Here is a 23,050-nt window from a genome sequence, read left to right as displayed (position 1 = left end):
ACATTATACTACATGCAACGTACATTCCAGTACATTCAAAGTACATTTTACTATTATTCAATGTACATTATACTACAAGCAACGTGCATTTCAGTACATTCAAAGTACATTTTACTATATTCAATGTACTTTGTACTACATGCAACATACATTCCAGTACATTCAAAGTACATTCAACTATATTCAATGTACATTATACTACATGCAACGTACATTCCAGTACATTCAAAGTACATTTTACTATTATTCAATGTACGGTACATTATACTACAGGCCACGTACATTCCAGTACATTCAAAGTACATTTTACTATATTCAATGTGCTTTATACTACATGCAACGTACATTCCAGTACATTCAAAGTACATTTTACTATATTCAATGTACATTATACTACAGGCAACGTACATTCCAGTACATTCAAAGTACATTTTACTATATTCAATGTACTTTATACTACATGCAACGTACATTCCAGTACATTCAAAGTACATTTTACTATAGTCAATGTACATTATGCTACATGCAACGTACATTCCAGGACATTCAAAGTACATTTTACTATATTCAATGTACATTATACTACATGCAACATACATTCCAGTACATTCAAAGTACATTCAACTATATTCAATGTACATTAAGCTACATGCAATGTACATTCCAGTACATTCAAAGTACATTTTACTATTATTCAATGTACATTATACTACATGCAATATACATTCCAGTACATTCAAAGTACATTTTACTATATTCAAGGTACATTATACTACATGCAACGTACATTCCAGTACATTCAAAGTACATTTTACTATTATTCAATGTACATTATACTACAAGCAACGTGCATTTCAGTACATTCAAAGTACATTTTACTATATTCAATGTACTTTGTACTACATGCAACATACATTCCAGTACATTCAAAGTACATTCAACTATATTCAATGTACATTATACTACATGCAACGTACATTCCAGTACATTCAAAGTACATTTTACTATTATTCAATGTACATTATACTACAGGCCATGTACATTCCAGTACATTCAAAGTACATTTTACTATATTCAATGTGCTTTATACTACATGCAACGTACATTCCAGTACATTCAAAGTACATTTTACTATATTCAATGTACATTATACTACAGGCAACGTACATTCCAGTACATTCAAAGTACATTTTACTATATTCAATGTACTTTATACTACATGCAACGTACATTCCAGTACATTCAAAGTACATTTTACTATAGTCAATGTACATTATGCTACATGCAACGTACATTCCAGTACATTCAAAGTGCATTGTACTACATTCAAAGTACATTCAACTATATTCAATGTACATTATACTACATTAAAAATACATTCTACGGTACTCCATTTAACGTACATTCTATATATTTACAGTACATTTTACTACATTCATAGTAACTTTTACTACATCATTATTATTATGAATATAGATTACCGGTACATGAATGTAATCTATATTCATGTACTGTACAGTACATTGGTGTAGAGCGTTGTAGAACAGGAAGTGGTGTACGGTAGGTCACCGACAGGAAGTCAGCACACACGTCCTCCATTCAAGTCATATTTTTCACGAGGTGTTTTCCTTGATCACACTTTCAAAAACCACAAGCTCGCACGGTCGTCATGACGACAGACGTCCTCGAAGCGTGTCTGAGTGCGTCTTAAACACCATCATCATCGGTGGCGCTTTGCAACGCGACCAGACAATGTTTTGGTCTCCTCGCAACCGCTTGTGTGTGTGTGTGTGTGTGTGTGTGTGTGTGTGTGTGTGTGTGTGTGTGTGTGTGTGTGTGTGTGTGTGTGTGTGTGTGTGTGTGTGTGTGTGTGTGTGTGTGTGTGCGCGTGCGTGCGTGCGCGACCACATCAATGAAGGTCTTCCCTCATGCAACAAAACAAAGTGTGAGGAAACCCTATGCTCTTTTTCTGATGGCGCACACACACACACACACACACACACACACACACACACACACACACACACACACACACACACACACACACACACACACACACAAACACATGCACACACACACCCAGGTTGTTTTCACACATTGCAATAACGTCATTGACCACTTGGGCGTTCAGTAAAGAGTCAAAAGCCACACACTTTGTCCGGAAAAAGTCTTCACGAGTCCAAATTCACACACCGCAATACCGTGTGTGACCTCTAGAGAAAACACAAAGTCTGAAAAATGGCACCTGTAAAAATAAAAAAAAACTACACCACGCCCATCAGGAAGTCCCCCTCTATTGATTGCACTTGCTCCACGGGGGAAATGGGAAATTGGACCCCATGGGGTGAGTGCCATCTCAGGTCATGGACCCCACCAGTACATAAAAACAAACACACGCGTGATCCTCGTCCACCAGCTGAAGTGGGCGTGCCACCGATGTGTCATAAGTTCAGATTCAGTGGCCTAGTGGTTAGAGTGTCCGCCCTGAGATCGGTAGGTTGTGAGTTCAAACCCCGGCCGAGTCATACCAAAGACTTTAAAAATGGGAGCCATTACCTCCCTGCTTGGCACTCAGCATCAAGGGTTGGAATTGGGGGTTAAATCACCAAAATGATTCCCGGGCGCGGCACCGCTGCTGCCCACTGCTCCCCTCACCTCCCAGGGGGTGATCAAGGTGATGGGTCATATGCAGAGGACACATTTCACCACACCTAGTGTGTGTGTGACAATCATTGGTACTTTAACTTAACTTTAATTGATTCTCGACTCAAACCAATTGTCGCAATGTTTTTTAGTATAATAATTTGGTATAATAATTGTAATAAAAATGTTTCCAATGTTCGAGACCCTCCTTCTGGTTGCATAAAGATGGCCCAAACATGTATTTAAAAAAATATTTGTATTAAAAAAAATAAAAAATAATAATATGTAACTTTGTTTTTGTCATTTTTAAGTACATTTTTTTTGGATAATTAAGAATCAATTAAAAAATTGGATTGGCAATTGATTTTTTTAGTGCAGCCCTAGTCACGTGTAGTAGTTAGCTTTGAATGCTAACGCCAATCATTAATGTTTCATTAACGGATGTGGTCGCCATTTTGAAATTGTTTACTGTGTAAAAGTAAATATGCTGAGAAGTAATACTACACATAGACATCTTATAAGTAGACGCAGCATGGAGCGCTACTGCCTACTGGCGCTGACGAGACGCGGGGCCGCCATCTTGGAGTGGTGATCCGCTCCACTCAGTGCAATTCATTTGGCAGGAGCAATGAACTGTCAGCGCATTTAATTCATCTTACCTCACTGAATACCACTGATTTTCACACGCTTTTTTGTCATACGTGTAGCTATGATAAAGGACACATGTTTTATTATTCATAGTTTACCTTAACAGTAATAGAATATTCTTATATTCTATAAATGACCAGACGTCCGAGATCAAAACTGGGAATATAATCTCAGAGAAGGGGGGAAAAAAACGGTCAGCTATTTTTAAATTGAAGAAACAATAGGATTAGGTTATATAAACATGCATATATCCTACATAAACAATGTATGAATACATTAGATATCTATATATCTTAGGGACCTATAGACTGTATCTCTGTTGCTGCAGCAGCAGAGAGTTTATTCTGTCTTGACACTTTCTATTGATATTTTGTATTACATTCTTCCCTTAAATGATCATTTTTACAGTGATTGTTTTATATGTATTTTTGATGTTTGGATAAAAGCGTCTGCCAAATATCCATCCATCCATCTTCTTCCGCTTATCCGAGGTCGGGTCGCGGGGGCAGCAGCCTAAGCAGGGAAGCCCAGACTTCCCTCTCCCCAGCCACTTCGTCCAGCTCCTCCCGGGGGATCCCGAGGCGTTCCCAGGCCAGCCGGGAGACATAGTCTTCCCAACGTGTCCTGGGTCTTCCTCGTGGCCTCCTACCGGTCGGACATGCCCTAAACACCTCCTTAGGGAGGCGCTCGGGTGGCATCCTGACCAGATGCCCGAACCACCTCATCTGGCTCCTCTCGATGCGGAGGAGCAGCGGCTTTACTTTGAGCTCCCCCCGGATGACAGAGCTTCTCACCCTATCTCTAAGGGAGAGCCCCGCCACCCGGCGGAGGAAACTCATTTCGGCCGCTTGTACCCGTGATCTTGTCCTTTCGGTCATAACCCAAAGCTCATGACCATAGGTGAGGATGGGAACGTAGATCGACCGGTAAATTGAGAGCTTTGCCTTCCGGCTCAGCTCCTTCTTCACCACAACGGATCGATACAGCGTCCGCATTACTGAAGACGCCGCACCGATCCGCCTGTCGATCTCACGATCCACTCTTCCCTCACTCGTGAACAAGACTCCGAGGTACTTGAACTCCTCCACTTGGGGCAAGATCTCCTCCCCAACCCGGAGATGGCACTCCACCCTTTTCCGGGCGAGAACCATGGACTCGGACTTGGAGGTGCTGATTCTCATCCCAGTCGCTTCACACTCAGCTGCGAACCGATCCAGTGAAAGCTGAAGATCCTGGCCAGATGAAGCCATCAGGACCAAATCAAATCTGCCAAATACTTCAACATAAACGTATATAAACACCTGAAAGTCTTTATATCAGCTAAAACCACCAATCTGTTTCACTGGATTCAGAATAAAACCAAATTCTGTCTTACCCAACAATGTTAGTGTTTGAATATTGTTACTTGAAGACTTATTCCTGGTTACAATTATACTGTTAAGAAAGTATTGTCTAAAATGAGAATGCATCATAATCAGTGGCGGCTGGTGAATTTTGTTTTTGATTTCAGTACTATTGAAGATCTTTGCTCCTTCTCAACTCTGTGGTAATATTCTTTTCACAAAATACAACCAATAGTACGTTAATGTTAAATCTTACTTGTGAAAAGTAATCCCCCGATTCCTATTTTCAACAGTCCGCTCATTTGAGCAGGAAAACGCAGAACACCATCTTTGTTTTCTACCTGTCAACTGTCAGTTTAGGCTGCTCGTTGGCTCCTCGTCACCACTTCAAGATGGCGGCCAAATTTCTCGCGTCACAGCAGCCAATGCTGCGTCTACTTATAAGATGTCTATGTTACTACAGGCAACACTTTCAGTATCCTGGTTTGGGAGTCCCTTGTTTCCTGTCATGTGACTATTTCCCCTCTGTATGGCTCCGCCTTCCAGAACAAGATCCTGAACCGGACCGGCTGCTGCCCCGTCTGCACTGAAAGTGAGTAAGTTCATTTCCTCTTCCTGTTTGACCGGCTGGGTGGTCGCTCAGTTTTCAACGCCATTTATATTAGTTTTGACTCCGCCCCCTTCGCCGCAGAGCCCGGCGTGTGTACGGTGTTTGGCGACCCGCACTACAACACCTTCGATGGGAGAACCTTTAACTTCCAAGGGACGTGTCAGTACGTGTTGACTCAGGACTGCGGCGCCGCCTTGGCGGGCCCCGGAAGCAACGCCGTCGTCAACAACCCCGACTCCAGCTTCACGGTACCACTTCATGATGATGATGATGTGTTCAACGTTTTCCTGATCGCTGGCACGTTAATCACTAGCTGACAACTAGAGCACCAGTTGCTACCTAGATGCTTTTGCTGCTAATCGCTAGCTGACAACTGGTGTGCTAATTACTGCTCACAACTACAGGGCTAATCGCATTGTGGCGGCTTGCGCCGTTAATCGCTAGCTCACCACTGTCATGCTAATTGCCAGATGACAACTAGAGTGCTAATCGCTAGCTGGCAGCTTGCACTATTAATCGATATCTGACAACTTAAGCGCTAATCGCTACCTGGCATCATGCCCCGTCAATTGGTAATTGACAAATGGTCTACTAATCACTAGCCAGTTGACACCTTGCGCGTTAATTGCTATCTGACTACTGGTGCGCTAATGGCTAGCTGACAAATACAGCGCTAATCGCTAGCTGACAGTTTGCACCGTCAATTGCAAATTGACAACAGGTGCGCTAATCACAAGCCAGTTGACACCTTGCGCGTAAATCGCTATCTGACTACCGGTGCGCTAATCGCTAGCTGATGAATACAGCGCTAATCGCTAGCTGGCAGTTTGCACCGTTAATTGCTAATTGACAACTGGTCCACTAATCACTAGCCAGTTGACACCTTGCGCGTTAATAGCTATCTGACTACTCGTGCACTAATCGCTAGCTGACAAATACAGCGGTAATCGCTAGCTGGCAGTTTGCACCGTCAATTGCTAATTGACAACAGGTGCGCTAATCACAAGCCAGTTAACACCTTGCGCGTTAATCGCTATCTGACTACTGGTGCGCTAATCGCTAGCTGATGAATACAGCACTAATCGCTAGCTGACAGTTTGCACCGTTAATTGCTAATTGACAACGGGTGTGCTAATCACAAGCCAGTTGACACCTTGCGCGTTAATCGCTATCTGACTACTGGTGCGCTAATTGCTAGCTGACAAATACAGCGATAATCCCTAGCTGGCAGTTTGCACCGTCAATTGCTAATTGACAACGGGTGTGTTAATCACAAGCCAGTTGACACCTTGCGCGTTAATCGCTATCTGACTACGGGTGCGCTAATCGCTAGCTGAGAAATACAGTGCTAATCGCTAGCTGACAGTTTGCACCGTTAATTGCTAATTGACAACGAGTGTGCTAATCACAAGCCAGTTGACACCTTGCGCGTTAATCGCTGTCTGACTACTGGTGCGATAATTGCTAGCTGACAAATACAGCGCTAATTGCTAGCTGGCAGTTTGCACCGTTAATTGCTAGTTGACAACATAAGCGCTAATCACAAGCCAGTTGACACCTTGCGCGTTAATCGCTATCTGGCTACTGGTGCGCTAATCGCTAGCTGACAAATACAACGCTAATCGCTAGCTGGCAGTTTGCACCGTCAATTGCTAATTGACAACAGGTGCACTAATCACAAGCCAGTTGACACCTTGCGCGTTAATCGCTATCTGACTACTGGTGCGCTAATCGCTAGCTGGCAGCTTGTGCTGTTAATCAGCAACCGACAACTGGCGCGTTGATCAATTCCTGACCACCGGTACGCTAATTGCTATACTGGCAGCTTGCAAAGTTTAACTGGCAAATGGCAGGTTAATCACTAGCTGACAACTATCGCGCAAATTGCTAGCTGCCAGCTTGCGCTTAAATTGCTAGCAGACAACTAGCACGTTAATCACTAGCTGGCAACTAGAGCACTCATCGATATCTGGCGGTTTTTGCCGCCAATCGCTAGTTGACAACTGATGTGTTAATCGCTGCTCATAACTCCAGGGCTAATCGCTAGTTGACAACAGCCAGGCTAATTGCTATTGACAACTAGAGTGCTAATCATTACCTGGAAGCGTGTGTCGCTAATCGGTAGTTGCAAGTAGTGCGCTAATCGCTAGCTGACAACTACAGCGATAATAGCTTGCTGGCAGCTTGCACCAATAATCGCTAGCTGACAGCAAGAGTGCAAATCGCTAGCTAAACACTGCCCCCGCTAATCTCCAGCTAACAACTTGCACGCCAATCACTAGCTGACAACTATAGTGCTAATCGCTAGCTGACAATTGCAGTGCTATTCGCTACCTAGCAGCTTGTACCGCTAATTGCTAGTTGACAACTGGTGCGCTAACCGCTAACTGACAACTAGCGTGAGAAAATCACGAACTAAATACTGACACGCTGCTCACTAGCTGACAACAGATGCACTGATATTTAGCTGACAATTGATGTGCTAATCGCTAGCTGACAAACACCATACAAATCGCTAGTTGACAGCTGACACTGATTGCTAGCTGACAACCAGAGAGCTAATCGGTTCCTGGCAGCTTGTGCCACAAATCGCTAGTTGATAACGCTCATTGCTAGCTGACAACTAGCATGAAGAAATCGCTAGCTGACTACTACTGACATGCTGATCGCTAGCTGACAACAGACGCGCTGATAGCTAGCTGACAATTGATGGGATAATCGCTGGCTGACAAACAGCACGCAAATTGCTATTTGACAGCTGACACACTGATCGCTCGCTGACAACCACAGAGCTAATCGCTACCTGGCAGCTTGTGCCGCAAATCGCTAGTTGATAACTCTCACAACTGCTGCGCTAATCACTAGTTGACAACTGGCACACGGATCGCTCGCTGGCTGGCAGGTTGCACTGTTAATCGTTAGCTGTCAACTAGCGCGCTAACCGCTAGTTGGCAACTGGTGTGGTAATCAGCAGCAGGCAACTAGAGTGTGGAGGGGGGGCGTGGCCTGCGGGCCTGCAACGAGGCGGGCTGTGCCAGGACCGGCCACGAAGTCAGCGTCAGGTGCGTAGATGGTCCACCTGGGCCTTGTTATCTAATCCCCTGTCGCTCTGTATAAGCAGCAACCGGGAGGAGAGCGGCGCTCAGCCTACCGACAGCCTCCCTAGTGCACTTCCCGGACCTGAGGAGGGCGGTGCTGGACCGGACTGGGTGCACTGCTGAAGACCACCGACGCCGGTTCCGGACAATGCGCCTGGGGACGGAGGACCGCCCGGTCCAGCACCGCCCTCCTCAGGTCCGGGAAGTGCACTCGGGAGGCCACCGGACCGGGTCCACCGCTGAAGACCACCGACGCTGGTTCCGGACGATGCACCTGGGGACGGAGAGAGCCGCTGACCAAGCACGAACGGACGGTTCTCCGTCCCCAGGCGCATCGTCCGGAACCGGCGTCGGTGGTCTTCAGCGGTGCACCCGGTCCGGTCCAGCACCGCCCTCCTCAGGTCCGGGAAGTGCACTCGGGAGGCCGCCGGTAGGCTGAGCGCCGCTCTCCTCCCGGTTGCTGCTTATACAGAGCGACAGGTGATTAGATAACAAGGCCCAGGTGGGCCATCTACGCACCTGTCGCTGACTTTGAGGCCGGTCCTGGCACACCCCGCCTCGCTGCAGGCCCGCAGGCCACGCCCCCCTCCACATAGAGCAAGTGACTTTAAATGGCAACATGGATGAAATGGTGTTATTGTATCCTGCACAGTGAGTCTGGTGGCCATCAACCATCTTCACTTGTATTAAAGACATTGATTTAGTGGAAGAGTTAAGTGGAAAATAAAAGACGTACGATTGAGTTTCTTGAGAGACGTCACAAAGTTGCGCTTGTGATTCCCCCGCCAGGTGTTGGTGAAAAACGACGCCCGGCGCACTCGCTCCTTCTCCTGGACTCAGTCGGTGGAGGTTAGGCTGGGCGCCCTGGTCCTGGGCCTGCATCAGCACCTGACGGTCCGCAAGAACGGCACCCGCATCGCCCTCCCCTACCACGGGCCGGGGGTGCACATCGACCTGGACGGGTACCTCCTCAAGCTCACCGCCATCGCGGGTCAGCTCGGTGAAAACGGCGGCCACGACGGCGCTCTACGGGGAAAGCTGACGTGTGGCGTCTCCACAGGTCTGGAGATCACGTGGGACGGCGACAGCTTCGTGGAGGTGGTGGCCGCCCCGCACCTGCGCGGGCGCCTCTGCGGCCTGTGCGGCAACTACAACGGCCACAAGCGCGACGACACCGCCGGCGGCGACGGACACTTCAAGTTCGACGTGGACGAGTTCGCCGAGTCGTGGCGCGTGGACGCCAACGACCTGTGCGCCCAACCCCCGCCGCACCGCCGGCCCGTCTCCTTCCTGTGCCCCGCCAGCGTCAAGGTCAAGTTCCGAGCTCACCGGGAATGTCAGAAGATTAAATCGTGGGAGTTCCAGAAGTGTCACCGCGTGGTCGACTTTGGCCCCTTCTACAGGTAACCTGAAATATTGACATTCCACTGCATGTGCGTTAAAAGTCCATCCATCCATTTTCTACCGCTTGTCCCTTTTGGGGTCACAAGGGGTGCTGGAGCCTATCTCAGCTGCATTCGGGCGGAAGGCGGGGTACACTCTGGACAAGTCGCCACTTCATCGCAGGGCCAACACAGATAGACAGACAACATTCACACACTAGGGACCATTTAGTGTTGCCAATCAACCTATCCCCAGGTGCATGTCTTTGGAGGTGGGAGGAAGCCGGAGTCCCCGGAGGGAACCCACATAGTCATAATTGAAAAAAACATAAACATTTGAATGAAAGAGCAGGCAGGTGAGATGTAAGGAGATAAAGTTGCAACGTTGACACACAACTGCCATGCACTTACATGACTATTTACATTGTAGATGGTCACTGAAGGCATCAAAACTATGACACCTGTGAAGTGAAAACCATTTCAGGTGACTACCCATCGAGAGAATGCCGAGAGTGTGCAAAGTAGTAATCAGAGCAAAGGGTGGCTATTTTGAAGAAATTAGAATATAAAACATGTTTTCAGTTATTTCACTTTATTTTGTTGTTAAGTACCTAACTCCACATGTGTCTATTCATAGTTTTGATGCCTTCAGTGACGATCTACAATGTAAATAGTCATGAAAATAAAGAAAACACATTAAATGAGAAGGTGTGTCCAAACTTTTGGCCTGTGCTGTATATTTAAGGTTGTAAACTGTTTTTTATACTTTAACTATGAAAATATTATGTATAAATTACAGATGTCCGATAATAGCTTTTTTGCCGATATTCCGATATTGTCCAACTCTTGATTACCGATTCCGATATCAACCGATACCGATATATACAGTCATGGAATTAACACATTATTATGCCTAATTTTGTTGTGATGCCCCGCTGGATGCATTAAACAATGTAACAAGGTTTTCCAAAATAAATCAACTCAAGTTATGGGGGAAAAAAAGCCAACATGGCACTGCCATATTTATTATTGAAGTCACAAAGTGCATTATCTTTTTTAACATGCCTCAAAACAGCAGCTTGGAATTTGGGACATGCTCTCCCTGAGAGAGCATGAGGAGGTTGAGGTGGGCGGGTTTGGGGGGCAGGGGGGTGGGTGGGGGGGGCGGGGTTGAGGTGGGGGGGTGTATATTGCAGCGTCCCGAAAGAGTTAGTGCTGCAAGGGGTTCTGGGTATTTGTTCTGTTGTGTTTATGTTGTGTTACGGTGCGGATGTTCTCCCGAAATGTGTTTGTCATTCTTGTTTGGTGTGGGTTCACAGTGTGGCGCATATTTGTAACAGTGTTAAAGTTGTTTATACGGCCACCTTCAGTGTGACCTGTATGGCTATTGACCAAGTATGCATTGCATTCACAGGTCTGCACTGGCTTAAGAAGCCCAGGGAGCTCATTTGTGTGAAAAGCTGTAGATATTATGTGACTGGGCCGGCACGCAAAGGCAGTGCCTTTAAGGTTTATTGGCGCTCTGTACTTCTCCCTACGTCCGTGTACACAGCAGCGTTTTAAAAAGTCATACATTTTACTTTTTGAAACCGATACCGATCATTTCCAATATTACATTTTAAAGCATTTATCGGCCGATAATATCAGCAGTCCGATACTATCGGACATCTGTAATTGAAAGGGTAAAAGAAACCAGATTTTTGGGAGTATTAATAGATGATAAAATGAACTGGAAATCTCATATACAAAATATACAACATAAGTTGGCAAAAAACATCCTGAGCCAAAAATCACTTCATATTCGCTACTGCTCGCTAGTGTTACATATCTGAGTTATTGTGCAGAAACATGGGGAAATAACTACAAAAAAGATCAATTAGACTGATACATAATGTTGGATATAGAGAACATACAAACACTGTATTTATTGAGTCAAAAATATTAAAGTTCGATGATTTGGTCAAATTGCAAACAGCTAAAATTATGTACAAAGCAAACTATAACCTGCTACCAAAGAATGTACAACAATTCTTCTCTACTAGAGAGGAGAAATATAACCTTAGAGGAAAATCTCATTTAAAACATTTGTATGCACGTACAACACTTAGAACCTTTAGCATATCAGTATGTGGAATTCAATTACGGAATGGATTAAGTAAAGAAGTTAAACATTATACTGGTATTCAGTTTAAGAGGTTGTTCAAATTAATAGTGCTTACAAAGTACAAAGAAGAGAAGAATGAAAAATACTTTCAATTCTTCATCTCAGTATGTTAATAATGACTGACTTAATTATATATTACAAAACTGTTGTATTACTCATTCACGGATGTCATTTTACTATTAAAAAAAAGTCAGCAAATGAATGTATGTATTTGTAAACGCTCTGAAGTGGGAAAGGGGTAGGATTAAATAAGCTTTGCTTCTTCCTACTTCTTTTCGGACATGATCTAAAGCAGGGGTGTCAAACTCATTTTCATTGAGGGCCACATCACAGGAATGGCTGCTTTCAGAGGGCCACTTTTTTTTAAATTAATTTACATTAGCGGGTAATAACCTGTGATTAATCGAAATGCATATGCATTTGATTATTAGATTTTTTGTATGTATAATTTGCTTTAAAATCATAAATAAAGGTGACAAGCAGATATTTAACTGTTTGTTTTTGTCTCACAAAAAATAGTTTTGCAAATTGGCATGATCAGATAATATTAAAGTTTAAAATATGCATTTTTTTTCTGTCAATATAGAAACAACTAATGCATTTATTTCAAAAATAAAAAACAAATGCATAAAAAGAAAATTATTTTATTGAAACCCGTTTTTTCCAGGTTTTCGTGGACCACATAGAATGATGTGGCGGGCCAGAACTGGCCCCCGGGCCTTGAGTTTGACACCTGTGATGTAAAGTGAAATGTTATGAAATTGTGTGATGTATTATGCTGTGAGTGTGTTCATGTTCGAAATAAACTAAAGAAAGAAAGAAAGAAAGGTCAAAAACCCTTCCAGCTGCCCACCTTGTCATGTAGTGACTACGAATGTTGACAACGTGCAAAATCAAAGGGAAACTACCTTTTTTTCCAAATTTCGCCCATCATTCACAATCCGTATGTAAGACAAAAACAGGCATGTTTTTCCTTTTTTTAAGGTTTATTGGCGCTCTGTACTTCTCCCTACGTCCGTGTACCACTCCGTACAGTGGCGTTTTAAAAAGTCATACATTTTACTTTTTGAAACCGATATTTTACGATATCACATTTTAAAGCATTTATCGGCCGATAATATCGTCAGTCCAATATTATCGGACATCTCTAGTATAAATAATAATTTGTACTTAATACAATTTTACTGCAATAATAGTTTCTTAATAATTAGCTTAAGTGTAACTTTAATTTCTGTACTTTACAAGAACTTACGTAATGCATGTACTTTACAAAAATGGGTTTGTTTACTTAAAGCATGTACTCAAGTTGAATTGAGTTTCAACAAAGGCATTCTTCACCATTTTTGGACTATTTTAATCCAGTCCCAAACTGGGATACAAGGGTTCAAAGTGGGAACATTGTTATTTCTTACCCCATTTAGTTTTCCTTTTATTGTTTATTTTGGCTTTTTCAACAAAACACAAAAAAAGATTGTGGAGTTTGCCCTCCTGTGGGTTCTCCTGACACAAGGATTCTCTTGGGAGCCCGGTAGTCTGAGGTAACAGTCTTTTATTTTCATACAGCCGTATGGTTTTGCTTTCCAGCACAATGGCTCTCGGTCTCATCCGTCTGCTCGCCAGCCACTCCACCTCCTAATAAGGGCGACAGGTGATTAGATAACAAAGCCCAGCTGGGCAATCTACTCACCTGTCGCTGTCTTCGAGGCCGGTCCTTGCACACCACGCTCCGCGACAGGCCCGCAGGCCACGCCCCCTCCTCCACAAGGATTTTTTTTAGAAATGACATATTTAAGATCAAGTGCCCTTGTCATGATCGGTGGTCCGGATCATGTTTTTGTTATGTTCTGTTAGTTTTGGACTCTTTTAGTTCCTGTTTGACACCTGAGTTTGGTTTGGTTGCTATAGCTACTTATTACACCTGTCTCTGGTTAGTGGTCCCACGCTCAGCTGCGGTCAACCACTAATCAGAGAGCTATTTAGTCACCTTGATCTCCACGCTCAGTCTGGCGTCATTTGTTTGCCTCATGCCTTGCCACGTAAGTCGTGTATGTTTCCTGCCCTAAGTTTTTGCCTTAGCTTCCATGTGCGATTGGCACGCTTGCCTTTGTTACGTTAGTTGTATAATTAGGGACCGAGTCCCTTTGGGACAGAGGACCCTATTGTATTTCTAGCGTTTTATTATTATACCGCCGCCTCTTTGAGCTGTAATTTGACCCCCTTAACATGCTTCAAAACTCACCAAATTGGACACACACATCAGGACTGGCGAAAATTGCAATATAATCAAAAAAACAAAACTCAAAATTGCGCTCTAGCACCCCCTAGGAAGAAAACACAGACAAAACTGCCTGTAGCTCCCAGTAGGAATGTCGTAGAGACATGAAACAAAAACCTCTATGTAGGTCTCACTTAGACCTATATTTCATACACCGACAATCCCCGACAAAAATCAACAGGAAGTTTGCAATTCCCCCTTCAAAACAAAAGTTGTGTAAAAACAGTCACCTTTTTTCAAACATTATCTCCTCCGAGCGCGTTTGTCGTGTCGACTTCAAATTAGCACAGGAGAGGGATTGAACCCTTCTGATTAAAAGTTGATGAAAGAGTTTTAATTCCTGCTCCGGTTTGGATTTTATGAGCCCTCAAAGTCGGTCCCGTCCATTAATTAAATCATGTTTTTACCTACACACCTCGTCCAGAGTAGTCCGTTTGCATCCCGGGGAAACAAACCTTGCAGCAAGCTGCAACCACACCGTGGCATCTATAAGCCAAGCCTGTTAGTTCAAAATCATTAAAAGTCACAGAACTTAAGTCAATTAAAAAATATATTGATCTATTCATTACAGACGTGTGGTTTTACGTCATGCACTATCTTAATAAAAAGTTACATTATTGTAAAAAAAAATGTATGTTAGCCTTGACAGTTTTGGCTCAGTGATGTTATTCGTGTTGGTGTTTATATTTCCCGACAGTCCTTGTGATTGGTTGAAAACAAGGAACAACGGTTTGTGATGGTGCTTTGTGATTGGTCGAAAACAAGGAAATACAGGCTGTGTTTTGTGCACATGGAAAATACATTTTTTCCGCGTAGATAACATTCAAATGAGTGGAAACTGGAGAGCCCACTGAAGACACACATCACAGGTTTTGACAGAAATTACTTTTTCGCAGGTCGTGTGTGACGGACATGTGTGAGTGTCCGGTCCATAAGAACTGTTACTGCGAGTCCTTCATCGCCTACAGCCGGGCCTGCGCGCGAGAAGGTTCCCCGGTCCCCTGGAGTCCTGACGCCGCCTGTATGGGTGAGTAACAACAACAACCAAGTCCTCTTACTTTACAGTTCTACTTGGTCACTACTTACCTGTAATTATTACATTATACTACTTTGATTCGTTTTAGCTACGACGTCTCGGAGGTACCAACATTCGATTGAAACTTAATTTCCCCCAACTTAAACTATTTTAAACATCGTATAACTCTTAACGGTGATGGAATTGACGTGGAATTTGCGCGCAAGATAGGTGGTTACGTATTTCCGTGTTGAGCTCCCAAGGAATGCGGAAATGCAATTGCGTGTCGAATGAATTATTTTACGTAAGTACAATCGTTACACTAAATAACGATACATTTCTGTATTTTGTCAGTTAGTAAACACATTACACACGACAAGCTATAAAACGATCTAAACAATTTAGCAGGTTATGGTTTCATGTGAAACAGTGTTAGTAATAATGTAGTTATGGTCAACAACGTATCTTCCCAGAACTAAAATAGGACTACCGTATTTTCCGGATCATAGGGCGCACCGGACTATAAGGCGCACTGCCGATGAATGGTCTATTTTTTTATCTTTTTTCATCGCACCGGATTCATCATCATTGGCGGTCACTCGAACGAGTATGATGATCCTCCTGGAAAGGGTGTATCCCTCCATGGAGGATGCCTGTACGTGACTTCGTTTTACGTGGGGAGACTGGTGCACAGACAGTCACCACACGGTCCTTGACAGAATCGTGTCCGGGTCCAGTGGCATGGAGTCCAAAACGACTGGGGACCCTTTTCTGTTGCAGCCTTCTTCCCCATCGCAGCCGTTGTGGTAGTTCTTAAATCTACCGTGTTCCGCCTACTCCGCCGTTGAGGTCTTCACCGTATCCCTGGCTAGGGGGCAGTCAGGTACTAGGCCTTTGCCAAAGACCCCCTGGGGTAACAGTAGTAAAGGGGTTAACCTCCTAGTGCCCCAAGACCCCATAGAGGAGCCTCCACTGCCGGATGCACTTTAACGGATTATAGGGTGCATTAAAGGAGTCATATTATTATTATTATTTTTGTCTAAATGTAAAAGACTTCCTTGAGGTCTACATAACATGTAATGGTGGTTCTTTGCTCAAAATGTCGCATAGATTATGTTTTACAGATCATCTTCAAGTCGCTTTCTGACAGTCGCTTGCGGATGTGCCGTTTTGTGGGCGGTCTTATTCACGTGGCTCACCTCCGGCAGCGTCTTCTCCCCGTTATCTTTGTTGTAGCGGTGTAGCGTGCAAGGACAGGAGTGGAAGAAGTGTCAAAAGACAAAGCTAACTGTTTTAATGACGTTCAAACTTTACTTAAAGCAGCATATCCTCTTTCGGAAACAACAACAATGGAAATGTGTCCCGTGAAAAAACGTCCGACCGGAACTCTCTAATAACTAAGGTTCCTTGGGTGAATAATGTAAAGTCACTACACCGGTATGTTTTAGCGCTTTCATGGCGAGTTTACTGACAGATATAAGTAAGAGCTTTACACTACTTTATATTAGAAATGGCAACAGCGGAGGATGAATGTCCCATAACAAGAAGATAGAGTAAAATAAGAAGCTTATCGAATAAGGGGTCGGCACATACTACAAAGCAGGGGCATCACTAGCTTTTAAGGACAGGGGGGGCTTTGCCCCCAGGAGATGCACAGGATGCGAACGAATGTTACGCACGAGCACAAAACTTCACAAACGGCTAACAAAGACTTAGAAATGATTCATTGTTATTATTATAATTTTTTTTAAATGCACGGGAAAAAATGAAATGCTCCCCGGGACGATGGCTTTTAACCATATATTTTCTTTTTCTTTTTATGTATTTATTCATTTTACATTTTACATTAAATGTCTTGGTTTTTCCTCCCTCTGAAAATCCTATTAAATGTTTAACAAGCCATCCTATAATAATAAAACAGCTATTAATGTAACAATACAATAAAACAAATATATTTAATGATGTTTTGTTTTTTTTAATTATTTTAACAATAGGCTTATGTATATTACTTTATATAGATTCTACAAGAAACACAAAACTTAAAAAATAAATTATTTACAATTGCACACACAAGGTTTTGTGCAGCTTCACTCATTGTAAAGGAAGATAATGTGCTTCGTACACCTGCAGGACCGCAAGCAAGGTCGCAGAGAAAATGCGGGCTGGAATTTGAGTGATGTGGGCATTTTCTATATGAACAAGTGGAATGGATTGGATACCGACGCACGAAAGGGGCTCTCTACCTTACGCTACGAAGTGAGGGGAAACTGAGTGAATAATAACAGGTTATATGATTATTTATTTAAACTCATATTTGGGCCACTTTATAATAAATATGTCAGCATTTATTTGTAAAAAAAAACAAAAAACACCAAATTATTTAGAGGGGCTTAAGAATATTTTAGGGGGGCTTGAGCCCCCCTAAAATAGGCCTAACAACGCCAATGCTACAAAGGCAGGCTCGCGCAATTTTTCAGGATTTATGCAGATCCCAAATACAGATCAGCAGGTACCAGAAGGTAAGAAAATTTACTTTTGCATGATATTGCGAAACAAAACGTCAGATAATATGTCTGTGGAGGGGGGTGTGGTCGGCGCGCCTCCTGCGGGAAGGGAGTGTGTATGGCTCGACTTCTGCTCCGAGCCGCGCCCCCCCTCATGGCCTCGGCCCCTGCTGATAAAGGCGACAGGTGATTAGATAACCAACCCCAGCTGGGCAATCCACTCACCTGCCAGCTGGGCTTCGAAGCCGGGCCAAACACACTCCCTTCCCGCAGGAGGCGCGCCGACCACGCCGCCCTCCACAATGTCTTACCTTACACACACCATAATAATACTCCTATGTTGAAGCACATCAAGCGGTGTGGCTTCGTAGCTTACCAAAGTCATACTAAAACATTTTGATAGATTTTTGAGCGCCGTGTGTGTGTGTAATGTTCTATATTTTCAATAGAACATATAAAATGTTGGTGTTGTTTACTTGAGTCATATTGCCATCATAGTGCAGCCTACACTTATCTCTTATGTGTGACTGCCATCTACTGGTCACACTTATCATAACACCATGTACCAATTAAAATAGCTTCGAGGTGGGTAAGCTCAACCAAACCTATTCCTTATATTTAATTTTTTTCATTTAATTTTTATTTATCTCCTTCATTGATGTGCATCTTTGATCGATAGACCATTTTACCTCAATTATTCAATCATACATTTACACACCAATGCCTGAGAAGGAACAGGATGAAGAAAATCTTATATTTTCCTGCCCCCTTCAACATAATACGTAGTCTTACTTAATGAATAGCATACAAACCAACAATTACATCCAAATATAATGAAAACAAACAAAAAAACACAACAAGTGCAAAACTTCATAAAGTCCAAACTGAACAACAACAACAAAAAAAAGTAATATACACCTCACGGGATGATACAAAACAAATACAAAACCAGGCAAAAAATAAGTAAAATAATAAATATAAAGCAAAATGTAAACACTTATGGCTGTCCATATGATCTTATTGTTCTGTCTTTATGTATTTTTTTCAATTAGAATATATTTTTACAATCTTTTATCTCATTGTAAAGAGAATTCCATAGTTTAACCCCCACCACTGATATACACATTTGTTTTAAAGTTGTCCTTGAATACTGATGTTGAAATGACCTTTTCTTCTATGCTCTTCATTCTCAGAAGTGATGACAAACATTTTTTGTAAATTTGCTGGTAATGTTTTACTTTTAGCCTTAAACATAACACATAATGTCTGTAACTTTACTAGCTCCTATAATTTCAATAAACCAGAATTAATAAATAATATGTCAGTGTGTTCTAAGTAATCTACTTTATGAATAATCCTTATAGCTCTTTTCTGTAGTTGATACAATGCCTTTATGTTACTCTTATGTGTTCCCCCACACTTCCACACAGTAGCTGATGTATGGCAATAGAAGTGCACAATACAATATACACATTGCCCTATAATCTAACACATATTTTACCTTATTTAATATAAAAAATACCCTTAGACATCTTTTTCCGTACATGTGCAATATGAGATTTCCATGTCAGACCGTCATCCAGTATCACTCCTAAAAATCAAAGTTCAGAAACCCTTTCAATATCAATTCCATCTATTGACAGTTTGATCGTTTCCTTCCTTTTCCTTTTACAAAAAATCATGCACTTTGTTTTTTTTACGTTTAATGATAATTTATTGACATCAAACCATCTCTTAAGTTTAATCATTTCCTGTTCAATAATGTTTGATAATGCTTTTAAGTCATGTCCCGAACTATAAAAGTTGGTGTCGTCCGCAAATAATACAAATTTCAATAACTTGGATACCTCACATATATTATTAATATATAAAATAAACAATTTTGGTCCCAAAATAAGGCGCACTGTCGAGTTTTGAGGGGGGGGAAAAGGATTTTAAGTGCGCCTTATAGTCTGGAAAATACGGTAATCAAAACAAATGCACGTTGACTAAAAGAGTTACGAAATAATTGACAATTTAGTCAACAAATAGAACGAGAATAAATTGTTGACAGAGACGAAATCCAATCATATTTAATATCGTCTTTAGGCAAGTGGGACAAGTTAAGAATCTATCCAATCACAGTTGCATGTGGGAGAGGGGCGGGGTTTAATCACAGAGGGGATCCAATCAGAACTACTCTTTTTATACAGTTTTGTTTTGTTTTTTTCACTGGGAAAACAGGACTGTATTGTTATACACACGTTAATACAACATGTCTTCTACACCTGGAAGAAAGAGAAGAGAGGACATAGTAGACAACACACGTTGTAAAACCTGTGGCTCCAGTTTCTCCGGTAAAAATATGACCAACTTGAAGCGCCGTCTGCAATCTAATCACCCGGCCATCCACGCAACAATAGGTAGGCTTTTATTGGCTAATATTTGTAAAAATTACTCATACTGTACTAAATTACTGTTATTATTAAAAACAATAGAGCAGGAGCACGACCGCTTACTCTACCACTACTTGTGTTGTACACCATGGGCGAGCTAGCCCACCAATTTAATAAGCTAAGATACCACTTTAATTAATGTCCTCTGTACTTTTTTCAGCTATATATTGCACAACTTGACAACCCAAAAGAGCAGATTTGTCATTTTTCAAGCTGACACACAAAGAAAGACAGCTATGTGTAATATATACAGTATATATACCGTATTTTCCGGACTATAAGGCACACTTAAAGTCCTTTTTTTTCCTCAAAACTTGACAGTGTGCCTTATAATCCGGTGCGCCTAATGTAAGGAATAATTTTGGTTTTGCTTACCGACCTCGAAGCAATTTTATTCGGTACATGGCGTAATGATAAGTGTGACCAGTAGATGGCAGTCAAACATAAGAGATACGTGTAGACTGCACTATGATGGCAATATGACTCAAGTAAACAACACCAACTTTTTGTATGTTCCATTGAAAATATAGAACATTACACACGGCGCTCAAAAATCGATAAAAATGTTTTAGTACGACTTTGGTAAGCTGTGAAGCCACACCGCTTGATGGATTGTCAGCACATTAAAGGGGAACATTATCACCAGACCTATGTAAGCGTCAATATATACCTTGATGTTGCAGAAAAAAGACCTTTTTTTTTTTTAACCGATTTCCGAACTCTAAATGGGTGAATTTTGGCGAATTAAACGCCTTTCTATTATTCGCTCTCGGAGCGATGAATCGGGAAGCAATCCGCCATTTTCTCACTTTCGTCGGTGTGTTGTCGGAGGGTGTAACAACACGAACTGGGACGGATTCAAGTTGCACCAGTGGCCCAAAGATGCGAAAGTGGCAAGAAATTGGACGACATTTGTTCAAAATACGAGGGTGTGGGGAAAGCCGACGAAATGGTCAGTCGTTTGTTCCGCACACTTTACCGACGAAAGCTATGCTACGACAGAGATGGCAAGAATGTGTGGATATCCTGCAACACTCAAAGCAGATGCATTTCCAACGATAAAGACCCTAGCTTCCCTGGCCTGCTGACATCAACTCCAAAACTGGACAGATCAGCTTTCAGGAAAAGAGAGCGGATGAGGGTATGTCTACAGAATATAGGGAATAAGCAGTAAAAAAATTGATGGATGGATTATACATAAACTGTGTTTGCCAATACCGTATTTTCCGCACTATAAGGCGCACCGGATTATTAGCCGCACCTTCTATGAATTACATATTTCATAATTTTGTCCACCAATAAGCCGCCCCGGACTATAAGCCGCGCCTACGCTGCGCTAAAGTGAATGTCAAAAAAACGCTGCGCTAAAGTGAATGTCAAAAAAACAGTCAGATAGTTCAGTCAAACTTTAATAATATATTGAAAACCAGCGTTCTAACAACTCTGTCCCAAAATGTACGCAAATGTGCAATCACAAACATAGTAAAATTCAAAATGGTGTAGAGCAATAAATAGCAACATAATGTTGCTCGAACGTTAATGTCACAACACACAAAATAAACATAGCGCTCACCTTCTGAAGTTATTCTTCATTCGTAAATCCTTCGAATTCTTCGTCTTCGGTGTCCGAATTGAAAAGTTGCGCAAGCGTGGGATCCAAAAATGGCCGGCTCCGCCTCGTCGAAGTCATCGGATTCAGTGTCGCTGTTGTTGTGCAGCAGTTCTGTGAATCCTGCCTTCCGGAAAGCTCGGACCACAGTTGTGACCGAAACTATCTGCCCAGGCATTTACGATCCACTGGCAGATGTTGGCGTATGTCGACCGGCGCTATCTGCCCGTCTTAGTGAAGGTGTGTTCGCCTTCGGAGCTGTGTGAAAAAAGCCACCCGGCCTCTTCGCGTAAACTTCCCTTAACCACTCGCTCATCTTTTCTTCATCCATCCATCCCTTCGAGTTAGCTTTTATGATGACGCCGGCTGGAAAGGTCTCTTTTGGCAAGGTCTTCCTTTTGAATATCATCATGGGTGGAAGTTAGCATGGCAAGCTAGAACCACAGTGAAGGATGACTTCTCATTCCCTGTGGTGCGAATATTCACCGTACGTGCTCCCGTTCCACAGTGCGGTTCACAGGAATATCAGCTGTGAAATACGGTAGTAATCCGTGTGCGGATGGAGAGATTGCGTCTTTTTATGAACCGGATCGCTTAGTAGGAGCCATTTTGTGGTCTTTACAGATGTAAACAGGAAATGAAACGTACGGTGATATCCGCGCGTTTTTTCTTCTTCTTCCGGGGGCGGGTGAAGCGCTTCCTGTTCTATGGGGGCGGGTGCTTTCCTTGGCGGTTGCTTGCGTAGAAGAAGAAGCGCTTCCTGTTCTACCGGGAAAAAAGATGGCGGCTGTTTACCGAAGTTGCGAGACCGAAACTTTATGAAAATGAATCGTAATAAAGCGCACCGGGTTATAAGGCGCACTGTCAGCTTTTGAGAAAAATTGTGGTTTTTAGGTGCGCCTTATAGTGCGGAAAATACGGTAATTTAGCTTAAAAACATTTATTTTTTTCAATCATTTGAGTACATTCGGGTAGTCTTGTGTAATGCAGTATTTTGTGTCTATTTAGGTATGGTTAACCTGAGTGCTGAAATCGTGGAAAAATATATGTTCTTAGCGCGCCTGAAATGGGCTGTCTGCACTCTCAAAGTGCATGTTGTTGCCAAATGTATTTCATATGCTGTAAACCTAGTTCATAGTTGTTAGTTTCCTTTAATGCCAAACAAACACATACCAATCGTTGGTTAGAAGGCGATCGCCGAATCCGTCCTCGCTTTCTCCCGTGTCGCTGGCTGTCGTGTCGTTTTCGTCGGTTTCCCTTGCATACGGTTCAAACCGATATGGCTCAATAGCTTCAGTTTCTTCTTCAATTTCGTTTTCGCTAC

General features: G+C 42.7%; 1 protein-coding gene across 1 annotated transcript in view; it reads left to right on the top strand.

Moving 5' to 3' along the window:
• bmper (BMP binding endothelial regulator) overlaps positions 1 to 23,050 on the top strand; it is a 64,884-nt gene that overhangs the window by 34,163 nt on the left and 7,671 nt on the right. Inside the window, exons 11-15 of the mRNA XM_061945944.2 lie at positions 5,181 to 5,226; positions 5,326 to 5,492; positions 9,132 to 9,333; positions 9,403 to 9,745; positions 15,060 to 15,190. Coding sequence (XP_061801928.2) covers positions 5,181 to 5,226; positions 5,326 to 5,492; positions 9,132 to 9,333; positions 9,403 to 9,745; positions 15,060 to 15,190 — 889 coding nt within the window. The remainder of the gene's footprint in view (positions 1 to 5,180; positions 5,227 to 5,325; positions 5,493 to 9,131; positions 9,334 to 9,402; positions 9,746 to 15,059; positions 15,191 to 23,050) is intronic.

Source organism: Nerophis lumbriciformis, linkage group LG04 (genome assembly GCF_033978685.3).
Source record: "Nerophis lumbriciformis linkage group LG04, RoL_Nlum_v2.1, whole genome shotgun sequence".
Classification (NCBI taxonomy): Eukaryota; Metazoa; Chordata; class Actinopteri; order Syngnathiformes; family Syngnathidae; genus Nerophis; species Nerophis lumbriciformis.
This window is presented reverse-complemented; position numbering and strand designations above follow the sequence as displayed.